At 38.5% G+C, this 18,649-nt stretch overlaps 1 protein-coding gene across 1 annotated transcript in view; it reads right to left on the bottom strand.

Annotated features, from left to right (window-relative positions):
* The window catches only part of IL1RAPL1 (interleukin 1 receptor accessory protein like 1), a 1,403,208-nt gene that overhangs the window by 1,179,764 nt on the left and 204,795 nt on the right, over nt 1–18,649 (bottom strand). Inside the window, exon 2 of the mRNA XM_051827650.2 lies at nt 828–933. Coding sequence (XP_051683610.1) covers nt 828–909 — 82 coding nt within the window. The 5' untranslated portion in view covers nt 910–933. The remainder of the gene's footprint in view (nt 1–827; nt 934–18,649) is intronic.

The following is an 18,649-nucleotide window of genomic DNA, read 5'->3' as shown; positions in this document are numbered from 1 at the left end:
TTAACTCTCTTTCCCCCACTCTCTTTCTGTCTCTGGAATTAACAGACAACACACTCTGTTTCTAGCAAATGAACATAATAGATTTTTCTGTCCTTTATTTTAAAAGCTAGGACTTCAAAAATTCTGTAGCTCCACATTCAGTCTGAGTGGGGCAAGAATTTGTATTATCAGCGGTTTATTAGACGAAGTATAATTCCACATGAATAGCAGTATTTAATCAATTGTCTCGTACATTCCTCTAACTCCAAATACCAATCGTCAACTACAAACCAAGAGGCTCGCTAACATGTAATGTTTTCCAGAAGTCTCCACACCAATCTATCCAGCAGCTTCTTTCATTGCCATTCTACCTTACCTCCGTATTTCCTACTAAAACTGTACAGTATTTCCACCTGACATTTTCTTCAACAACACTGGTACTTTCTTCAAATATTTCTAACTAATTCAACAAAATAAGCAAAGTACAAGCCTCAAAAGCATCTGCCCTAAGGAAATTTGCCATTGAAACAACATTAAAATTTAACACGGAAAAAATTCCACAATATTTCCATATAAAAATTAAAAGGACAGTCTTCATAAAACAAAGTTGAAAATCACAATATAAAACGAAATCTAAATGTACGCTTTTGGTACTGAATCCATTCTAAACCATGGAAATGAACAATATAATCGACATTTTTTCAATCTACCCCCTTTAACTGTACTCTACCCATTTGCTCATATGTCTACAATATCTACACAGTCCTCAACCTCTCCACAAACGGCACATGTGAAAATGTAACACCATTGCCTAACATCATTAAAAATGAAGAAGGAACACTGCTTACCAGAGCCTCTTTTGGTTACAACCTTCAAACTCTGTGTAAAAGTAGCATATAAGAGAATCAAATGAGGAATCGGAGCTTTCATCTTCCAGCTGTTAAAGGCTGTTCCCTAAAGCAAAGATAAAAAAGAACATACATATTTTTAAATATATAGCAACATGCTAAGATTTTTTTGGTAAGGCCTTTGATAAAGCACAATCGAAACGATGAATTACATAAGAGGAAATAACATGAACAGGATCTTATATTTTACCATAGGTATGGTCCAAAGTTAAAACTAGTAATTTCAAAATTACATCTCTATAGGCCACCCAATATGCTTTAAAATCTTATGTTCTATCAAGATTTATCATTTAAAGGGGCCAGCTTTGTGGCATAGCAAGTCAAACTGCTGCCTATGACATCAGCATCCCATATTGACACAGGTTCAAGTCACCACTACTCCACTTGTGATCCAGCTCCCTGCTAGCGCGCCGGGGAAGCGCAGGATGACTCAAGTGCTTGGTCTTCTCCACCCACATGGGACACTCAGCTGAAGCGCCTGGCTCCCGGCTTCAGGCTGGCCCAGCCCTGGCCATTTGGGGAGTGAACCAGCAGATAGAAGATGTCTGTCTCTCGCTCTCTCTCTCTCACATTTTTCTTTACCCTCTCCCACGCTCTCTGTAACTGCCTTTCAAATAAAATAAAACTTAAAAAAAAAAAAAGATTTAAAATTTCTCCTTATTGAGAAGTTCCAATTGTATTTAACTAAGTGGGAAAATCCCTTCAGCAGGATCATTTCACTTGCAAATTATTTCTAATATAAATTACCCAAACTGACAGGTTAAAATGTTCCATGCTGTGATAGGATGTGGTTCCATTCAGTTTCACTGTTTGTATTTAAGATGAAATCATAAGTTATATACTTCTAAGGATTTAATTGTGATTTTACAATTCTCTTTCAGAAAAACTCGAAAAGCTATTTCAAGAGAATTTTCAGACTTTCATCTCTGTTGAAAGAAGGCACAATGCCAATGAAAACTACAAAATGATACATCATTTCTTCCTTCACCCCGAGGTTCTCACAACAATACTTGAAGGGACACTAGTTTGCTGTTAGCATTTCAAAAGGAGGAAACATTTAATTTTAAATTAACTAAATGAATCTTTTCTCCCTTGGAAAACAATCCTTTTTTTCAAGCTTTTTGGAGACATAATTGTATATATTAAGGTGCACACTGTGGAGCTTTGATATACACAGATTGTGTGAATGGCTGCCACAAACAAGTTAGTTAACACAACCAGCACTTGACAGTTACCATTTTTTGGTGAGTAGTGAGGGCACTTAAGATACTCTCAGCAAATTTTAAGTATGCAATACAGTACATATTATCTTTACCCATCCTGCTGTATACTCTATCGCCAGAACTAATTACTGTTAAAAGTACAAGTCTGTCCTCTATGACCAACTCCTCTCCATTTCCCCTACCCACCCCCCCCCTTCGCAGGCCCTGGGGACTACCGTTCTATTCTCTGTTTCTTTGCATTTTGTATGAGACTGAGACTGTAGAGCTGCAACCCTGAATTCAAAAAGTGGCAAATCAGAACAGAGTTCAAATACACTGTCAATCCACGACAGCACAAGTGTCTTCGGAAGACATCTGAGGACTGATCCTATCCAGCTTCTCCATCACTATGACTTTATTAAGGATGAGGAGGCTCAAATGCTGATCTGACAGTCACATTTCTCGCTCTCCCAGAGCCTCAGATACCTCTGAATATTTTTTAAATGATTAATTCACTCACATTAATACAAGTCTGTTAAAACACATATTAATTCACAAAACAAAATAAAAATCCATTCACTTGTAGCTAACTGTTACCATAATCATTCTGGTCAGAAAATCAATGTATCTATAAAACAGCATTGAGGATAAGCCATTTTAACTCTAGCATCTTTTAAGTGATGAGAGCTGGGTTCAGTTTTCTAACCAAGGATCTCAAGTTCACACACAGTCACAAATGAAACCTAGTCTGAAGACTCAATTCATCAGCCACATCTGAGGAACCGCCACACGAAGGTGCAAGCCTGAGCCAGGCATTCCGAAAACCCAAATCCCATTTCCCAGCCACTGCACTAACTGGAGCTACAGGAAGTCTTCACGGTGGCATCTTCAGCCTTCAGGTTAGCAGTGAGAACCCGCTCCTCTCTCAGTGTGCGTTTAATCAGCGCTGCCCAACAAACTCCAGGATCCAACTAGTCACTGCAAAGCCTTCCAGCTTACATTTCTTACTACTTTGCTGTTGCTCCAAATACTATTTCCTTACTCGTTTCATTTCTATAAGGCATATACACTAGCGTTCCATTCTATTTCTTAAAATTAAATTGGTTTGGAAAGCAGCAATTTGGTAACATGAAGATCTTAACAGAATCTCTTGGAACGCTGTGCATTAGGGAAAACAAACAAACAAACAAAAGGATTACATAGCATTACACAGACTTAACGTCTTTGTCAATCTATAATAAACTTTACAAACCTCTTGGAGGAAATTTATTGTACCTACATTGAAAGATTAAATACATGTATCCATAGACATACCCGCTTTGCTACACTCCTGACATAATTGAAACTCTTATGCAGAAATAGCAATGCAAACTATGTACTGAAGCCCCCCTTTATCAGTGTGGGACACATTCCAAGACCTCTAGTGGCTGCATGAAATCTCAGATACTATTGAACCCTACATATACAATGCTTTTCCTATGCATAAATGCATATCGAGTTTAATTTATAAATGAGGCACAGAAGATGAACCATAACTGATAAAAATAGAATTATAATAATACACGATAGTGAAAGCTAATGTTGCATCCCTGTCTTTCAAATGACCTTACTGTGCTGTACTCATCCTTATGACGATGATGATGTGAGATGATACTACGCCTACTACTTGATGACATGAAGTGAGGTGAATGACGTCAGCATTGTGACCAAGTGTTAGGCTGCTACATAGAGGTTATTTTCACACAAGCACTGTGATACAATGACAGCCTACCTAATAACTGAGCCCCCTACTAAGTGTCTAAAGGATAGCATATACAGCATGGATCCACTGGACAAAGGATGACTCATGCCTCAGGTTCATGTCTTAATGTTGGGATTAAGAGGTGCAGAGGATGCTGCCAAGCTGTCCTCGGGGAAGCACACTTCCCTGGTACAGGACACGGCGGCAGTCCTGTCTCTGCCTAAGCGGGCTAGGTGAGGGCACATGCTCCCAGGGGAATGCGGCAGCACAAGGCAGCTGGGTGGCTAATCTGTACTTGGAAATAAATGCTGGTTTTGGGAGCTTCAGACTAGGATGAAAGCTCTGGCTACCTGTGACATGGGTCAGGATGTACTGCATGACGTGGATCACCTCGCCGTCCCTTGTCACAGAACATAAAGCCTCTTCTTCCTTGTTCTTATAGTGAACTTTTGTCAATGTATTATTATGCCTACATGCTTGCCTGTGTGCATAGTTTTCTCTACTCCATAATAAAAAGTACTAGCCAGGAGCTACCGGGCGGTACTCTTCCGTAGAAGACTCCTGTGTCCTGTCTCGTCATGATCGATTCATTGCAAAGAGGTACAGAATGAGACTTCATCATGTTACTCAACACTGTGCGTAATTTAAAGCTGTTACATAAACCATTCATTTTTAGAATTCTTCATTTAATGTTCTCAGACTATAGCTGATGACAGGCAACTGAAACCATAAAAAATGAAAGTGTGGATTGGTGGGGAGGAAGGCTACTATATAAACATCTACTCAATTTTTCATATTATTGTCAAATTGCAGTTCATATGATCAGCGAATCAAGTTCAAAAGGCTGAAATTTCTGGGCGGGGGAACTGAAACAACTCACCTGTTTTCTGTCAAGAACCTCATTCGCCACTTGGCTTCAAATACACCACGACTAAATCTTGTACAGAATGCCACATCACAGCAGTTAAGAGAAGTAGGCTTGTCTGCATTCATACCCCAGCTTTGCTACCTATCAGCTAGGTGATTTGGGGCAAACAACTTATTCTGTGACTAGCTTCTTCACTTGCAAAATAAGGATTGCAACAGTATATATAGCATTGTTCCAAGAATAGTATATAAAGAATGAAATCAATAAATGAAAGTTGCTATTGTTACTGCAGTTGTATAATTATGTATCATTTTATTAATACTATTGTAGACTCAACTCACACACACACACACACACACACACACACCCGTGAAACTCTTGGCATATACTAGCTTTCTTTACCCCATCCCACACTATAAGCTTGTCTTTATTCATATGTGTTGCTAGTCTACTAAGCTTAAAGGCCTGGCAGGGTGAAAGTGTGCTTTATTCAACTTTTGTATGTCCAATATTCAATGAATGCTAGCTGACAAAAACGAAAGAATGAAAGACTAAATGTTGCTCCTATTATAGGCACTTCCGATTTGGCATTGACACTTATCATCTGTGAGACACTTATGGAGTATATACTAGTTACAAGCTGCCGTGCTATGGTGCAGTGGGGACACAAAGACAATGCAAGGCAGTCTAAGAAAGAGTGCTCACAGACCAATAAAGGAGACAAATGCTTACCTACTTAATTAGACTGGCCTTGTTGCCATATGGTGACTACAATATGTTGAGGGAGTAGAGGGAGGAATCTATTAATTCGGCTCCAGGTTCAGTCTGGTGAAGTTTTATGACAGGGTTTTCAAAGGAAGGAACATTTCATCTTGAACATGAAGTAGAGACTTTCTAAGGGAAAGGGAAATGGAACTCTGGATCAAAGACAAAGGATGAATCAAATAGGGTGGTGGGCAGAATAATGCCCTAGCACACTAAATGTTTCCACATACTCATCTCTGGAGCCTATGAATATCTCAGCTTGCACAGCAAAAGGACTGAATATATACAATTATGTTAAGGATTTTGAAATGAGAGATGATAATTCATGTGTTTCCATCAATAAGCTCCCTTGAAAATGGACAAGAGAAGAATCAGAGGAGCTGGGGCTGTGGTGTAGCAGGTAAAGCTGCTGCTTGTGGTGCTGGCATCCCATATGCTGGCATCCCATATGGGTTTGAGTCCTGGCTGCTCCACTTCTGTATCAGCTCTCTGCTACGGCCTGGAAAATCAGTAGAAGATGGCCCAAGTCCGTGGGCCCCTGCACCCAAGTGGGAGACCTGGAAGACGCTCCTGGCTCCTGGCTTCAGATCAGCCCAGCTCTGGTCATTGCAGCCATTTGAGAAGTGAAACAGCAGATAGAAGATCTTTCTCTCTCTGCTTCTGCCTTTCAAATAAATAAATAAATATAAAAAAATCAGAGTCAAAGAAAGGAAATATAAGGATGGAAGTCAGGGTCAGTGGGTCAGCTGAAGATGGAAGAACAAGCCCAGAGCCAAGCAACGATTACACCCTCCAGAATCTGCAAAAGTCAAGGAAACAGATTTTCCTCCACATCATCTAAGAGAAATGAAGGCGTGTCAGCCCCTTGCTTTTAGCCTGGTAGGAGTCAGTTGGACTTCTCATCTCCAGAATTATAAGATAAAAATTCAGGTTGTTTTAATCCACTATGTTTGTGATAATTTATGACAGCAAGGATGTGCAATGTCAATTTTCAGGAGTGAAGTGTGAATAGATCATAGAGTGTGAGCTACAATGACAGAAATGGAAGCTGTCAATGTTAAGGCTTAAGAGCAAGATCTACGAAGCAAGAATGTGGGACTTTTCCTGCATGCCCCCGTAATGTTTCTTCTCTCATATTCTGTCAACTTCAACATTCAAGAATATTTCATATAGACTTACTTTATTTACCTACTTCAAATCACTAAACCAATATATGCATACATGTAGACAGAATGTTTACTCAGAGTACATATATTGAACCCTTTGAGATTCTAACCCACTCTTAACACATCCTAAAATTCTTTGCCTTATAGACAAAAAAAGACAATGGATGCTTCTACATGGACAATCCACATTGTATTCGAAATTATAGAAGGGCCAGTGCTGTAGCGCAGCAGGTTAAAGCCCCAGACTACAGCGCTGGCATCCAATATGAGCGTTGGTTTGAGCCCCTGCTGACCTACTTCTGATCCAGCTCCCTGTTAATGCACCTGGGAAAGCAGGAGAAGATGGCCCAAGTGCTTGGCTCTCTGAACCCGCATGGGAGACCTGGAAGAAGCTCCTGGCTCCTGGCTTCAGAAAGGCTCAGTCCAGCCATTGCGGCCATTTAGGGAGTAACCAGTGGATGGAAGACCTCTCTTTCTGTGTGTGTCCCCACCTCTCCCTGTAACTCTTTCAAACAAGTAAAATATATCTTAAAAGAAAGAAGAACTTATGGATTGAAGGTAGAAGAATCTAGTTAGCACACAGTGGTACAGGAAGAAAAAGAAGAGGGTCAGTCTAACACAGCAGCAATAATACTGGGAACACAGAACAGGATATTCAAAGAACTAAATGATATTTTTAAAAAGTGGCATTCAAAGTGGATCTGAAGTACATAATTTGAGAAATTAGACCTAGTATGATATTCTTTACCAATATATGGAAGTACAGAAGACATTTTGGCAATGAGGTTACAGAAATATGTGAAATTATATTTGGAGCATGTTGCATTTCAATTGCTTGTGGAATCTCCTGTTAGAATTGTTTTGTTGTTCATTAAAAATAGCAGCCATGAGCTTAGCAGAGAGATGGAGATAACAACCTTGCAATTGTAGCTGAAGTTAAAGACATACATCAGAATAAAATGAATGCGTTACAGAGAAAGAAGGGAAGAAGGTCTATGCTGTAACTCCTGAGGCCTACAGATATTTACGGGACAAAGCACACAAAAGGAGTGTGCATCAGGAAGGAGCTGGGACAGTGAAGAAACCAGGCATATTGAAGGGTGTGATTAAGAGACTTTATATGTTATAAAAAGAGGCCTTTGGCTTCAGAGGTAAGATGCTGATGGTGATCATCATCAGTCATTTATTACACAATCATGGCCTCATCAGTTAATTTAAGGTAGAAAATAAGTTCGATTTTCTTGCTTGGTTTTGTATGACAGGATGCAGAGTCCAAAATTGAGGGTGGAGTAGTTGAAGGCAACTTTATATAGTGGAGGGTGGGGAAGACCAGGACACATACACAAGCTGGGGCCCAGAAGAAGTAGAGCCAGAGGAAGTAGGTGAATCCAGAGAGGATGAGGTAGAAGAAGCTAGTTAGCACACAGTGGTACAGGAAGAGGCATAGGGAAATTAAGACATTTTAATAATTAAGAAATTAAGAAGATTAGCATAGGGAAATTAAGACACTCCCTCTTACAGAGGGAGAAGTACAAATGGAAGGGTGCAAGGGAAATTCCAATGTGACATGGAGGGAAGTTGTGCTCATTTGGCTTATTCTACCTGTAAGACAGAGACGATGGGCTTTAGAATGAGAAAAGTGTAGACCGGGAAAAAGTCTTACAGTATACTAGGCTAAGCAACTTTCTCTTTATAAGCCAGTTTTCTCATCTACAAAGCATGGACTTAAGTACCAGCCATATTCATTTCAATTCATTTTATTCCATTATTTACTTAAATTTTCCAACAACCTGAAGTGACAAATATATACTTTAAAATTTTACAAGCCTTAAGTAATTGTTTTTATAGTGACTATTAGAGCATTTAACAATGGCAGTTAATTGTAGACATATTTTATACTAGTGTCTTTTCCATGTCTCCTTTCAAACCCTGGCTGGCATGAAATAATTAACTATACTAAAAAGTGATCAGCCATATTTTATTTAATTCTTAAAGTTTTTACATTACTATATCCAAGGTTAAAGAGATCATTTTTTCACTCTAACAAAAAATGAAGTATCCATTTGTGCATGACACAAAGTATTTTTCCAAGTGCTCCATTGACATAAAGTAATGCATGTTACAGTTGCAAGATAGATTCCCTATGGAGATGATAAAGTTCTTTTAAGACTCTGCAACAGAAGGTTACTAAAAAGCATGGTATTTAAAATGAGTCACAGGAAAAGTTGTTCAACTATGAACCTTTGAGTATTTTGAGGAAAATTTAGGACAAATTACGAAAATATTTATACATTTAAAAAATCATTTAGTGGGGGCAGCACTATGGCAAAGGTAAAGTGGGTAAAGCTGTCGCCTGCAGCTCCAGCATCTCATATGCATACGGGTTCAAGTCCTGGCTGCTCCACTTCCAATCCAGCTCCCTGCTAATGTGCCCGGGAAAGAAGTGGAGGATGGCCCAAGTCCTTCCAGAGGAAGGACCAGATTAAGAGACCCAGATTAAGTTCCAGGCTCCTGATTTCTGCCTGGTTCAGCCCTAGCTGATGCGGCCATTTGGAGAGTGAAGCAGTGGATGGAAAATCTCTCTCCCTCTCTGCCTCTGCCTTTCTATAACCTCTGTCTTCCAGATTAAAAAAATGTTTTAGTGCCCACCATGTTTAAGATGCTGTTTTAAGTACTGAGTTACAAAGGGATGAGACTCACATGGAAGAAAAACATGGAACTCAAGAATTTTAGTGAAGGGATACATGTTAAAAAAGATAACTACTCAATTGTTTCTGGGAATTGGAATACCCATGTTCAAGTCCCAACTCTACTCCTGATTCCAGCTTCCTACTAGTATGTACCATGAGAGGCAGAAAATAACAGCACATAGAAGGCCTAGATGGCGTTCTGATTCCTGGCTTCAGCCAGGCCCAACCCAGGCTGTTGTGGACATTTGGGGAGTGTACCAGCAAATTAAAGCTCGCTCTCTCTCTCTCTCTCTCTAACATTCAAATAAAAAATGAATACAAATAATAAACAAGAGACTATGGAAAACACTCATTGATGCTTGAAGAAGTCTTGAAAACAATCTCACATGACAGCGAAATTTAGGCTGACTTTGGCAGAATGAAAAGGGGTTCATTAATAACCAGAGTGTATGGGCCAGTGCTGTGGCATAGAAGGTAAAGCTGTCGCCGGCAGTGCCAGCATGCCATATGGCTGCTGGTTCTCAGGCTGATCCACTTCTGATCCAGCTCTCTGCTGTGGCCTTGGAAGGCAGTAGAAGATGGCCCAAGTCCTTGGGCCCCTGCACACTTGTGGGAAGACCTGGAGGAAGCTCCTGGCTCCTGGCTTCGGATCAGCATAGCTCCGGCCGTTGCGGCCAATTAGGGAGTGAACCAGCAGATGGAAGACCTCTCTCTCTCTGTCTCTCTCTCTCACTGTGTAGCTCTTTTAAATAAATAAATAAATAATATTTTAAAAAATAACCAGAGTGTAAATGGTTTAAACAAAATAGGCAGAAGATTACAGATAAAGAAGAGCAAACAGAGTAAAAGGGCATTTTGCAAACCACTAATAGAAATAATGCTATATATTTGACTATCTATTCAATACAAGTTGGAGAGTAGAAAGGGATATATGTTTAGATCATCTTTGAGGTCACTAGGATAAATAAATAAATAATAAAAAAGAAACAATTATTTATTTATTTGAAAGGCAGTTAGAGAGAGGCAGAGGCAGGGAGGGAGGGAGGGAGGGGTAGAGGGGTCTTCCTTCCGTTGGTTTACTCCCCAAATGGCCACAGCAGCCAGAGCTACGCCGATCTGAAGCCAGGAGCCAGGAGCTTCTTCCAGGTCTCCCATGCAGGTGCAGGGACCCAAGCACTTGGGCCATCTTCTACTGCTTTCCCAGGCCACAGCAGAGAGCTGGATTGGAAATGGAGCAGCAGGACACGAACCAGTGCCCATATGGGATGCTGGCACTGCAGGCGGCGGCTTTACCTGCTATGCCACAGCACTGGCCCCAATAGTTGTTTATAAATTGGCCCATACATAGCTCTGTGTTTTGTTTGTATTGTCTTCTTTTTAACAAAAGACCATTCATTCCTATCAAGTCTGGCTGACAAGGCAATGCTAAGGTTCCAGATCTTGTAAGCAAGTTTCAATACTGATCTGCTAAAGGTCAAGGTGACAATAAAATCCAGTCATACGGTTCTTAACATATTCCCTTACAACAAGATAAAGAATAAAATACTAGCCAGATAATCTTGTCAGTATAAGGAATGCATGCATTCCTTATTGAAGTTTTGTCCTGAGAATTAAAAACCATGGAGTCCACCGTGGAGCAAGCTGGCATAAAATGCTATGGAATGTCATGCAAATCAACAGGCTAGAGCAGTAGCAGTGGGTAAAACTGCACACTTTCTGGTGTAGCCAGGTGAGGCTGCACACTTGTAGAGGAATCCAGCAAGGAGCAGGCTTGTTCAACTCTCCTGAAATCCAAAACCTATCTCTCAGTACGCAGGAAGCCAATACTGTTTAAGGAACTCAGTCCTATAACCAGCTTTGCATCATAAAGAGTAGACCAAACTTGTAACTAATTTACTAATAAAGCCAATTACATAAACAAAACTAGAAGAAAGAGGATATAAAATATAAAATGCCATGAGATATCTATATACCCTGAATTTTTCTAAATTTGTAAATTTTACATAATGATTTTTTCCAGGGAATGCAAATCCTCAAAATTTATTAAACAAAAAATGTGAATAAATAAAAACCAGAGAGAGAGGAAAAGAAGGGTTGGAGCGTGGGTGGGAGGGAAGGTAGGGTGGGTTGGAAATTATCACTGTGTTCCTAAATCTGTACATATGAACTACATGAAACTTGTATAACAAATAAAATTTTAAAAATTTAAATGCATTAAAGAATAAAATCCAGGGGCCAGCATGGTGTGTTAGTAGGCTAAACCTCTGCCTGCAACGCCAGCATCCCAATTTGTGTCCTGGATACTCCTCTCCCGATCCAGAACTCTGTTTATGGCCTGGGAAAGAAGAAGAAAATGGCCCAATTTCTTGGCCCCTGCATCCATACAGGAAACCTGGAAGAAGTCCATAGCTCCTGATAGGCCTAGCTCTGGACATTGCAGCCATATGGGGGAGTGAACCAGAGGATGGAAGACTTTTCTGTCTCTCCCTCTCTCTGTGTGTAATTCTACCTCTCAAATAAATAAATAAAATCTTAAAAAAAGAATAAAGTCCAAAATATAATTACTACAGAAAATAATACATAAGTATTTACAAACTTTATAGGAATAGAAAACCATCCTTATGCTTAAAAAAAAAAGAAAACCTTTAAAAATGGCAAAATAAAGTATTAAAACATAAGGAATTTAATAAACTTATAAACTATAATGACATTGTCAAGGATATTTAATGTTAATACTGGTAACTTTGATCTGGAATTCCAGGTAATGAAACAAACCACAAATAATAATGGCTATGAATATAAATATTGGCAAAATGAATTGCAAAATTTTCATTGTTCATTGTGATTATGAAAATTTATACAACTTTAATCCATTATAAGTATAGACAAATAATGTACTCTAAGATGAAAATACTGACCACTTTGTCAATTTTGGCAAAAAGGTCAAATTTTTCCAAATTCATGTTATGTACTTTTAATCCAAATGGTTTTTAATTTGAAAAACAGAATGACAAAGAGAGAAACAAAGACAGAAAACTCCTATACACTGGTTCATGCCCCAGTGCTCACAACAACTCAGCAGGGCCAAAGTCAGGATCCAGGAACTCAGTCATGTCGATGGCAGGGATCCAAGGACCTGAGCCATCACTAGCTGCCTCGCAAAGCTGCATAAGCAAGAAACTGGAATTTGGAGCCACAATCAGGATTTCAACCTAGGCACTCCGACATGGGGTGTGGATACCTTAACTGTAGCTTAATTGGTAGGCCAAATGCTCATCCCAGAAATTTTTACAATGCTACCTGATAAATTAAGTCTAAAACTTGAGTGGAAGAATAAATTAAAGTGAAACACAGAAAAAAGAGCAATTAAATAGGACTTGCCCTGCAAGATATCAAAAAATATATCATTTTAAACAATGAAATAGAGTAGTATCACACAAATTGATAGACAAATCAATGAAAGATATTTACAACACAATAATGGCTAGCAGAACATACAAGAGCAATACATGATGAGGAAGGTGCACACTACTGAACAGAGAAATGATGCTTTAAAAAGATTACTAGCTGGAGAAAATGAAATTAAATCACACATCGTATCACATTCTACGATATATTTAACAGATTTTACTGTTAAAAAATCACCATACAGTTCCAAAGGATACTGTTTATTATTTAACTAACGTTCAGTTAGAGATCTCCTGCCACAAAACAATGGGAGGCATCCTAAAAAGGAATGCCAAATTTTACAACACAAATATAGAAAGATGACAAGGACAGTTAAAATAAAATTGCAGCTTAGCAAAATATTAGTATTCTTAAATAGTATTGTTAAATACAAAGAACTCTTACAAATTTAGTGGAAAAAATAAGCAAAGGGTTTGAACATAGATAATGGATACACTGAATGAGCAGATAACACATATAGCCCCTAAACATTACAATCAAATACATTGGTAAGTAAAAATATATTTTAATTCCTACTTCTCATAAATGATGCTATTTTGCAAATCCTTTGTATACTCATATATATGAGTGTAGAGAAAGAAAACCATAGAGAAAGAAAAGATTAGTAACAATGAAGTGATCCCCTAATCAAGTTGACGTGGAAATAGTAAAACATGTATGTCCATGATCTGATGGTAGTTCAGTTTTACCAGAAAGCAATTTCTCAAAATATAGTCATGAAAGCAGTTCACCACTGTGAATCACTCAGCCTGCTTCTAGACACTTGTCTGTGGTAGTGAAACTTCTCTGATGGCCCTCCCTGCTCTTACCCCTTTGTGTTCACACCCTATAAAACCCCCTTCCTTTGACTAGGTGTGGGGCCTAGAAATATGATGAATAGCATGCCTGTGATTAGACTAAGTTAGAGTAAATCACAGAGATGAAGATATTTTATAGGTATAATTAAGGTTATTAACCTCATGCTTTTAAATTTATCAAAAAGGAGATTATTCTGGATTGGTCCAGCCCAATCAAGCGGATGGCCCTTTAAAAGAAGGTCTAGACTGCAGAGAGATAGGAAACGTCAGAGAAATATAAAGCAGCAGAGATGTCCTACTACGGGCTTTCAAGAGGAAACTGCCATGTTCTGGAGAGAACCACATGGCAGGTAGCATCCAAGCACTGAGGACCTCAGTTCAAAAATGCTAAGTCATCTGAATCCTGCTCACAACCACAGAAACATGGCTGAAGAATCCACATCTCACAGGAACCAGATTCCCAAATATTTCATTTGAAAAACAGTGATCTCAGTTTTGTGTGACCTGAACTGAGGACCCAGTTAAACTGAGCTCCGACTCCTGACCTACAGAAACTATAACAAATCAGGGTAGTTTTAAGTGGTTAATAAGTTTGTGGTAATATTTTATGTGGCCATAGGTAACTATTAAACTACCTTAATATTCATCAATCTACATTTATATAAAAACACAGTTAATAAAGCAATATTGGGCAGGCGCTGTGGCTCAATAGGCTAATCCTCTGCCTAGTGGCACTGGCACACCAGGTTCTAGTCCCAGTCGGGGCACTGGATTCTGTCCCGGTTGCCCCTCTTCCAGGCCAGCTCTCTGCTGTGACCCGGGAAGGCAGTGGAGGATGACCCAAGTGCTTGGGCCCTGCACCCCATGGGAGACCAGGAGAAGCACCTGGCTCCTGCCTTCGGATCAGCGCGGTGCGCTGGCCACAGCACACCCGCCGTGGCAGCCATTGGAGGGTGAACCAACGGCAAAAGGAAGACCTTTCTCTCTCTCTCTCTCACTGTCCACTCTGCCTGTCCAAATATAAATAAATAAAGCAATATTAACTTTTCTAGTTACTAATGTAGAAGACCAATAAAAGAAATTGTAAAAAAAAAGTAAACTGTAAGAAGGAATACTGCCCAAACATATTCTTGAAGTTAATCACTTGGACAATCACAATAAAATGTGAGGATATAGAAGTAGAATACAATACTATATAGAGAATATGATCATTAAGAAAAACACTCATTTAGATGACAGAAAATGATCAGAAAGTACTAAGAGGGCACAACAGGGAGTATTTGGGCTAGTGCTTGGGTTCAATTTCTGGCTCTGCCTTCTGATTGCAGTTTCCCACCAAGGCAGACTCTAGGAGATAGAAAACTGATGGCCCAAGTAATTGGGTTCATGCCACTCATGTGGCAGATCTGCTTTGAGTTCCTGGCTCCTGGCTCCAGCTTCAACCCAGCCTCTAACTACTGCAGGCATTTGAGGGGTAAACAAGCACACGGGACCTCTCTGCCTGTATCTGTTTTTCTCACTCTGTTTTTCTGCCTCTCAAATAAAGGAAAAATGTTTAAAGAAAAGAAAGGAATATACCATAGCACATCATGTGATACTTACTATCATAAGTAATTATATTGATTATGTGTCCTCTATATTGGCATGTGTCTGCCCATTTTGGAAAACAAAAACAAAATGCACGGTTTTTCATAAAATATACGTATGTATTTGCACCACTTTAAAATTTCCTTAGAAAAGATGTTGTAGAATCAAATTACCTCAAAGTTTACAAGAATCTGAATGATTGGCTGCAATTCTAATCCTGTAAGTCAACAACATACATTATAAAAGCAAAGTCATCCTGATAAACCACTTTGTACTAAATATTTTCTAACCACAACATTGCTAATATTCTGAGCCTTAGGATCCATTTTAATGGGTCACTAATAAAAACACTAGGATAGCGATCAGAAGCTAAAACATTCTGGACAGACAAGACACTACATACCCATACATATATATTTCCTGGTGTTTACGATACATTTAAACTGTCAGATAGTAGATAACAGACCCTAAGTATTTCTTTACGGGGTAATAGTAAGAATGAAATGTATGGTACAGACATATATTCCTAAATGCAACATATGATACCACTTTAAGGAAAGAATTGAGCCTGGAATGAGCAACAGAAATTATCAGCTAACTTTTTTAAATTACTTTAAATTTTATTTCAGGTATATAATTCCATGCATTTCATATACACAGATTTAGGAACATAGTGATTCTTCCTACCATAACCTGCCTATCTTTTCAATGGGAAGCTGGTGCCTTTGGGGACTGTCTAATCCTATTTGTGGACCTTTATCTTTAAAAGGCTATTTGACAACTTTTTAAATGTATTTATTTTAATTTTCATTAGCTTTTAACACTCAATGTGATTTGTAGATATAATTCTAAGAACATAATGATATTCCCTTCCACCTTCGCATACTCCTTCTCTCCTTCCCACCCTTTCCTTTTTCTTTGCCTTTTTCAGCAAAGTTTAAGGTTTTTGAGATAACATATTTTAAAATTACATTACAGTAAAAAGGCCTAATATTTAACCAAATGAGAAGTTTACCAAGTAAAAAGCAAAAAGACCCTAGTTTAGTGGGAATATGGACAATGGCTATAAATAATTGAATGGAAAAATGACCATTTCACCCATATACAGAAAATTTTAAAGTGATCACAGATCATTAAAAGTATAGTAAAACATTTTAAACCATTGGTTTGACAAAGTTATAAAACAATGCTTTACAAAACTGTATTTGCAGCAATAGTGATACACACAGACATTTCTTATTTTTTTCTTTCCTTTTGTTTGTCTTTTAAATTTTAGCTTCCATATATAAAGGAGAACATGTTATCTGTCTTTCTGGGTCTGGCTTATATCACTCAATAAAATGTCCTCCAGTTGTGTTCATTTTGCTGCAAATGGTAGAATGTAATTCTTTTTATAGCTGAATACTATTCCATTGTGTATGTAGACTACATTTTCTTTATCCATTCTTTTGATTGACACCTTGGCTGGTTCCAATTTTCAACTACTGTAAACAGTGCTGCTATGAACATGGTGGTGCAGGTATCTCTTTGATACACTGTGTTCAAGTTTTTTGGGTTTATACCCAGTAGTGGGATTTCTGGATCATATGGCAAATCTATTTCTAGTTTTTTAAAGAAATATCTGCACTGTCTTCCACAATGGCTGTACTAATTTATATTCCCACCAACAGCATATAAGTGTTCCCCTTTCTCCACATCTTCTCCAGCATTTATTACTCTGTGTTTTGCATTTTAGCAATTCTGACAGGGGTAGTTTCATACCTCTTTGTGGTCTCGATCTACATTTCCCTGATGGCTAGTGATGTTGAGCATTTTTCATATATTTGGTCGCCATCTGCATTTCTTCTTTGTTAACTGTCTATTGAAGTCCTTTGCCCATTTCTCAACTGGGTTGGGCTTTTTTTCTGTTGTTCTTGTTGAGATATTAATCCTTTGTCAGAAAGGTGGTTTGCAAATGTGTTTTCCCATTCTCTTGAATGGTTCTTCACTCTGATTGTTTCCTTTGCTGTACAAAAGTTTGTATATAGTCCCTTTTATTTAGTTTTGCTTTTGTTGCCTGTGCTTTGGGGGTCATGAACATCTAAAAAGCTAACAGGTAGTCAAATAATTCTTGTCTGTAGAAATGCAAATTAGTTATGTACAGTGGAATGTAATGGATTATTGTCCTATGGATGACCTGCTATGGTCAATTGATTTAAATATTCCTTTACTGCATGTAAATTTGTGGTTTTTTGACAACTCCTTTGAGTCAGTGTAATATCTCTTCCAGTTTACTCATTAATTAGTGGTGCAAGCAAAATCTTTGTCACATTTTATATTTTTTTGAATTGTGACTTTATTCACTTTGAAAGTATTGTTTCAACACTACATTGATTTATTATAATCAAGGTAGTCAATGAATGCTTTTATATCAAGAAAGTATTTTTAAAAGTTTAAACAAGTATTTGATATGATGGATGCTAAGTAGCTTCATTCAATCATTTCGCATTGTATACATATGTAATAGCATCAGTCTGTACTTCACAAATAGATGCAATTATTTTTTTAGTATTCAATAAAACTTATATAATGGAATTTTAGAAAAAAAATCACTACAATCTACCTTGGGTTAGATTTTGTATTCTAGTCAGTGCTTAGTATCATGGGGTTTTAATCAGAAACCATGTGCACAACAAAATAAAGACAACTTCAAGGCAGCTAAATAAGAGAGCAGCAGAACTGCACAGACGCAGAGACAAAGTCTATTTCCTTAACAGCATCATCAACAAGAGCAACTAAATGTATTTTTAAACACTGGGTCTCTCTCTCTCAGCTTTGGAAAAGCGGAGGAACTACCTACCATTAGGGTAATGGTAGCAGGGACACCTCTAAAAAAAATCCTCATTATCAAGGTCACTGGAAATTTATGGAATCATCCCCTTGAAAAATCTAGAGTTGACTAATATGAACATCTATAGCTCAGAAAATCCCCGGCCCTAGCTGATGTTTGCCTACAGAAACAGACCCAAAGGCATATACAATCAAGATGCTTAGGTACATAACGCTCGGCAACGTAACTGCCTGTGTGTGAAGGCCAGGTGAACTTCTTGCCTGCTATGCAAACTTGAACAAATTATTAATACTAAAACCACCACATCTAAGTGTCTTCTTCATCTGCAAAATGGGCAGAGAACACTTTCTACCTCAGAAGATTACTACAAAAATAAAAAAAATAACAACATATGATTAGGGACACACATGTGGCCTCGTGGTTAAGAAGCCAATCAGAACGGCCATGTCTCACGTTGGTACCTGGGTTACATCCCTGGATCTGGCTCCTGATCCACTTTCCTAGTAATGCAGACCCTGGGAGGCAGTGCTGATAACTCAAGTAGTTGGGTTCCTGCCACCTAGATGAGAAATCTGGGTTGAATTTCTTGCTCCCAGCTTCCGTCCCTTGGCCACTGCAGGCATTTGAGGAGTGAGCCTGTTGATGACA

The sequence above is a fragment of the Oryctolagus cuniculus genome, chromosome X (genome assembly GCF_964237555.1).
Source record: "Oryctolagus cuniculus chromosome X, mOryCun1.1, whole genome shotgun sequence".
NCBI classification, from domain to species: domain Eukaryota; kingdom Metazoa; phylum Chordata; class Mammalia; order Lagomorpha; family Leporidae; genus Oryctolagus; species Oryctolagus cuniculus.
This window is presented reverse-complemented; position numbering and strand designations above follow the sequence as displayed.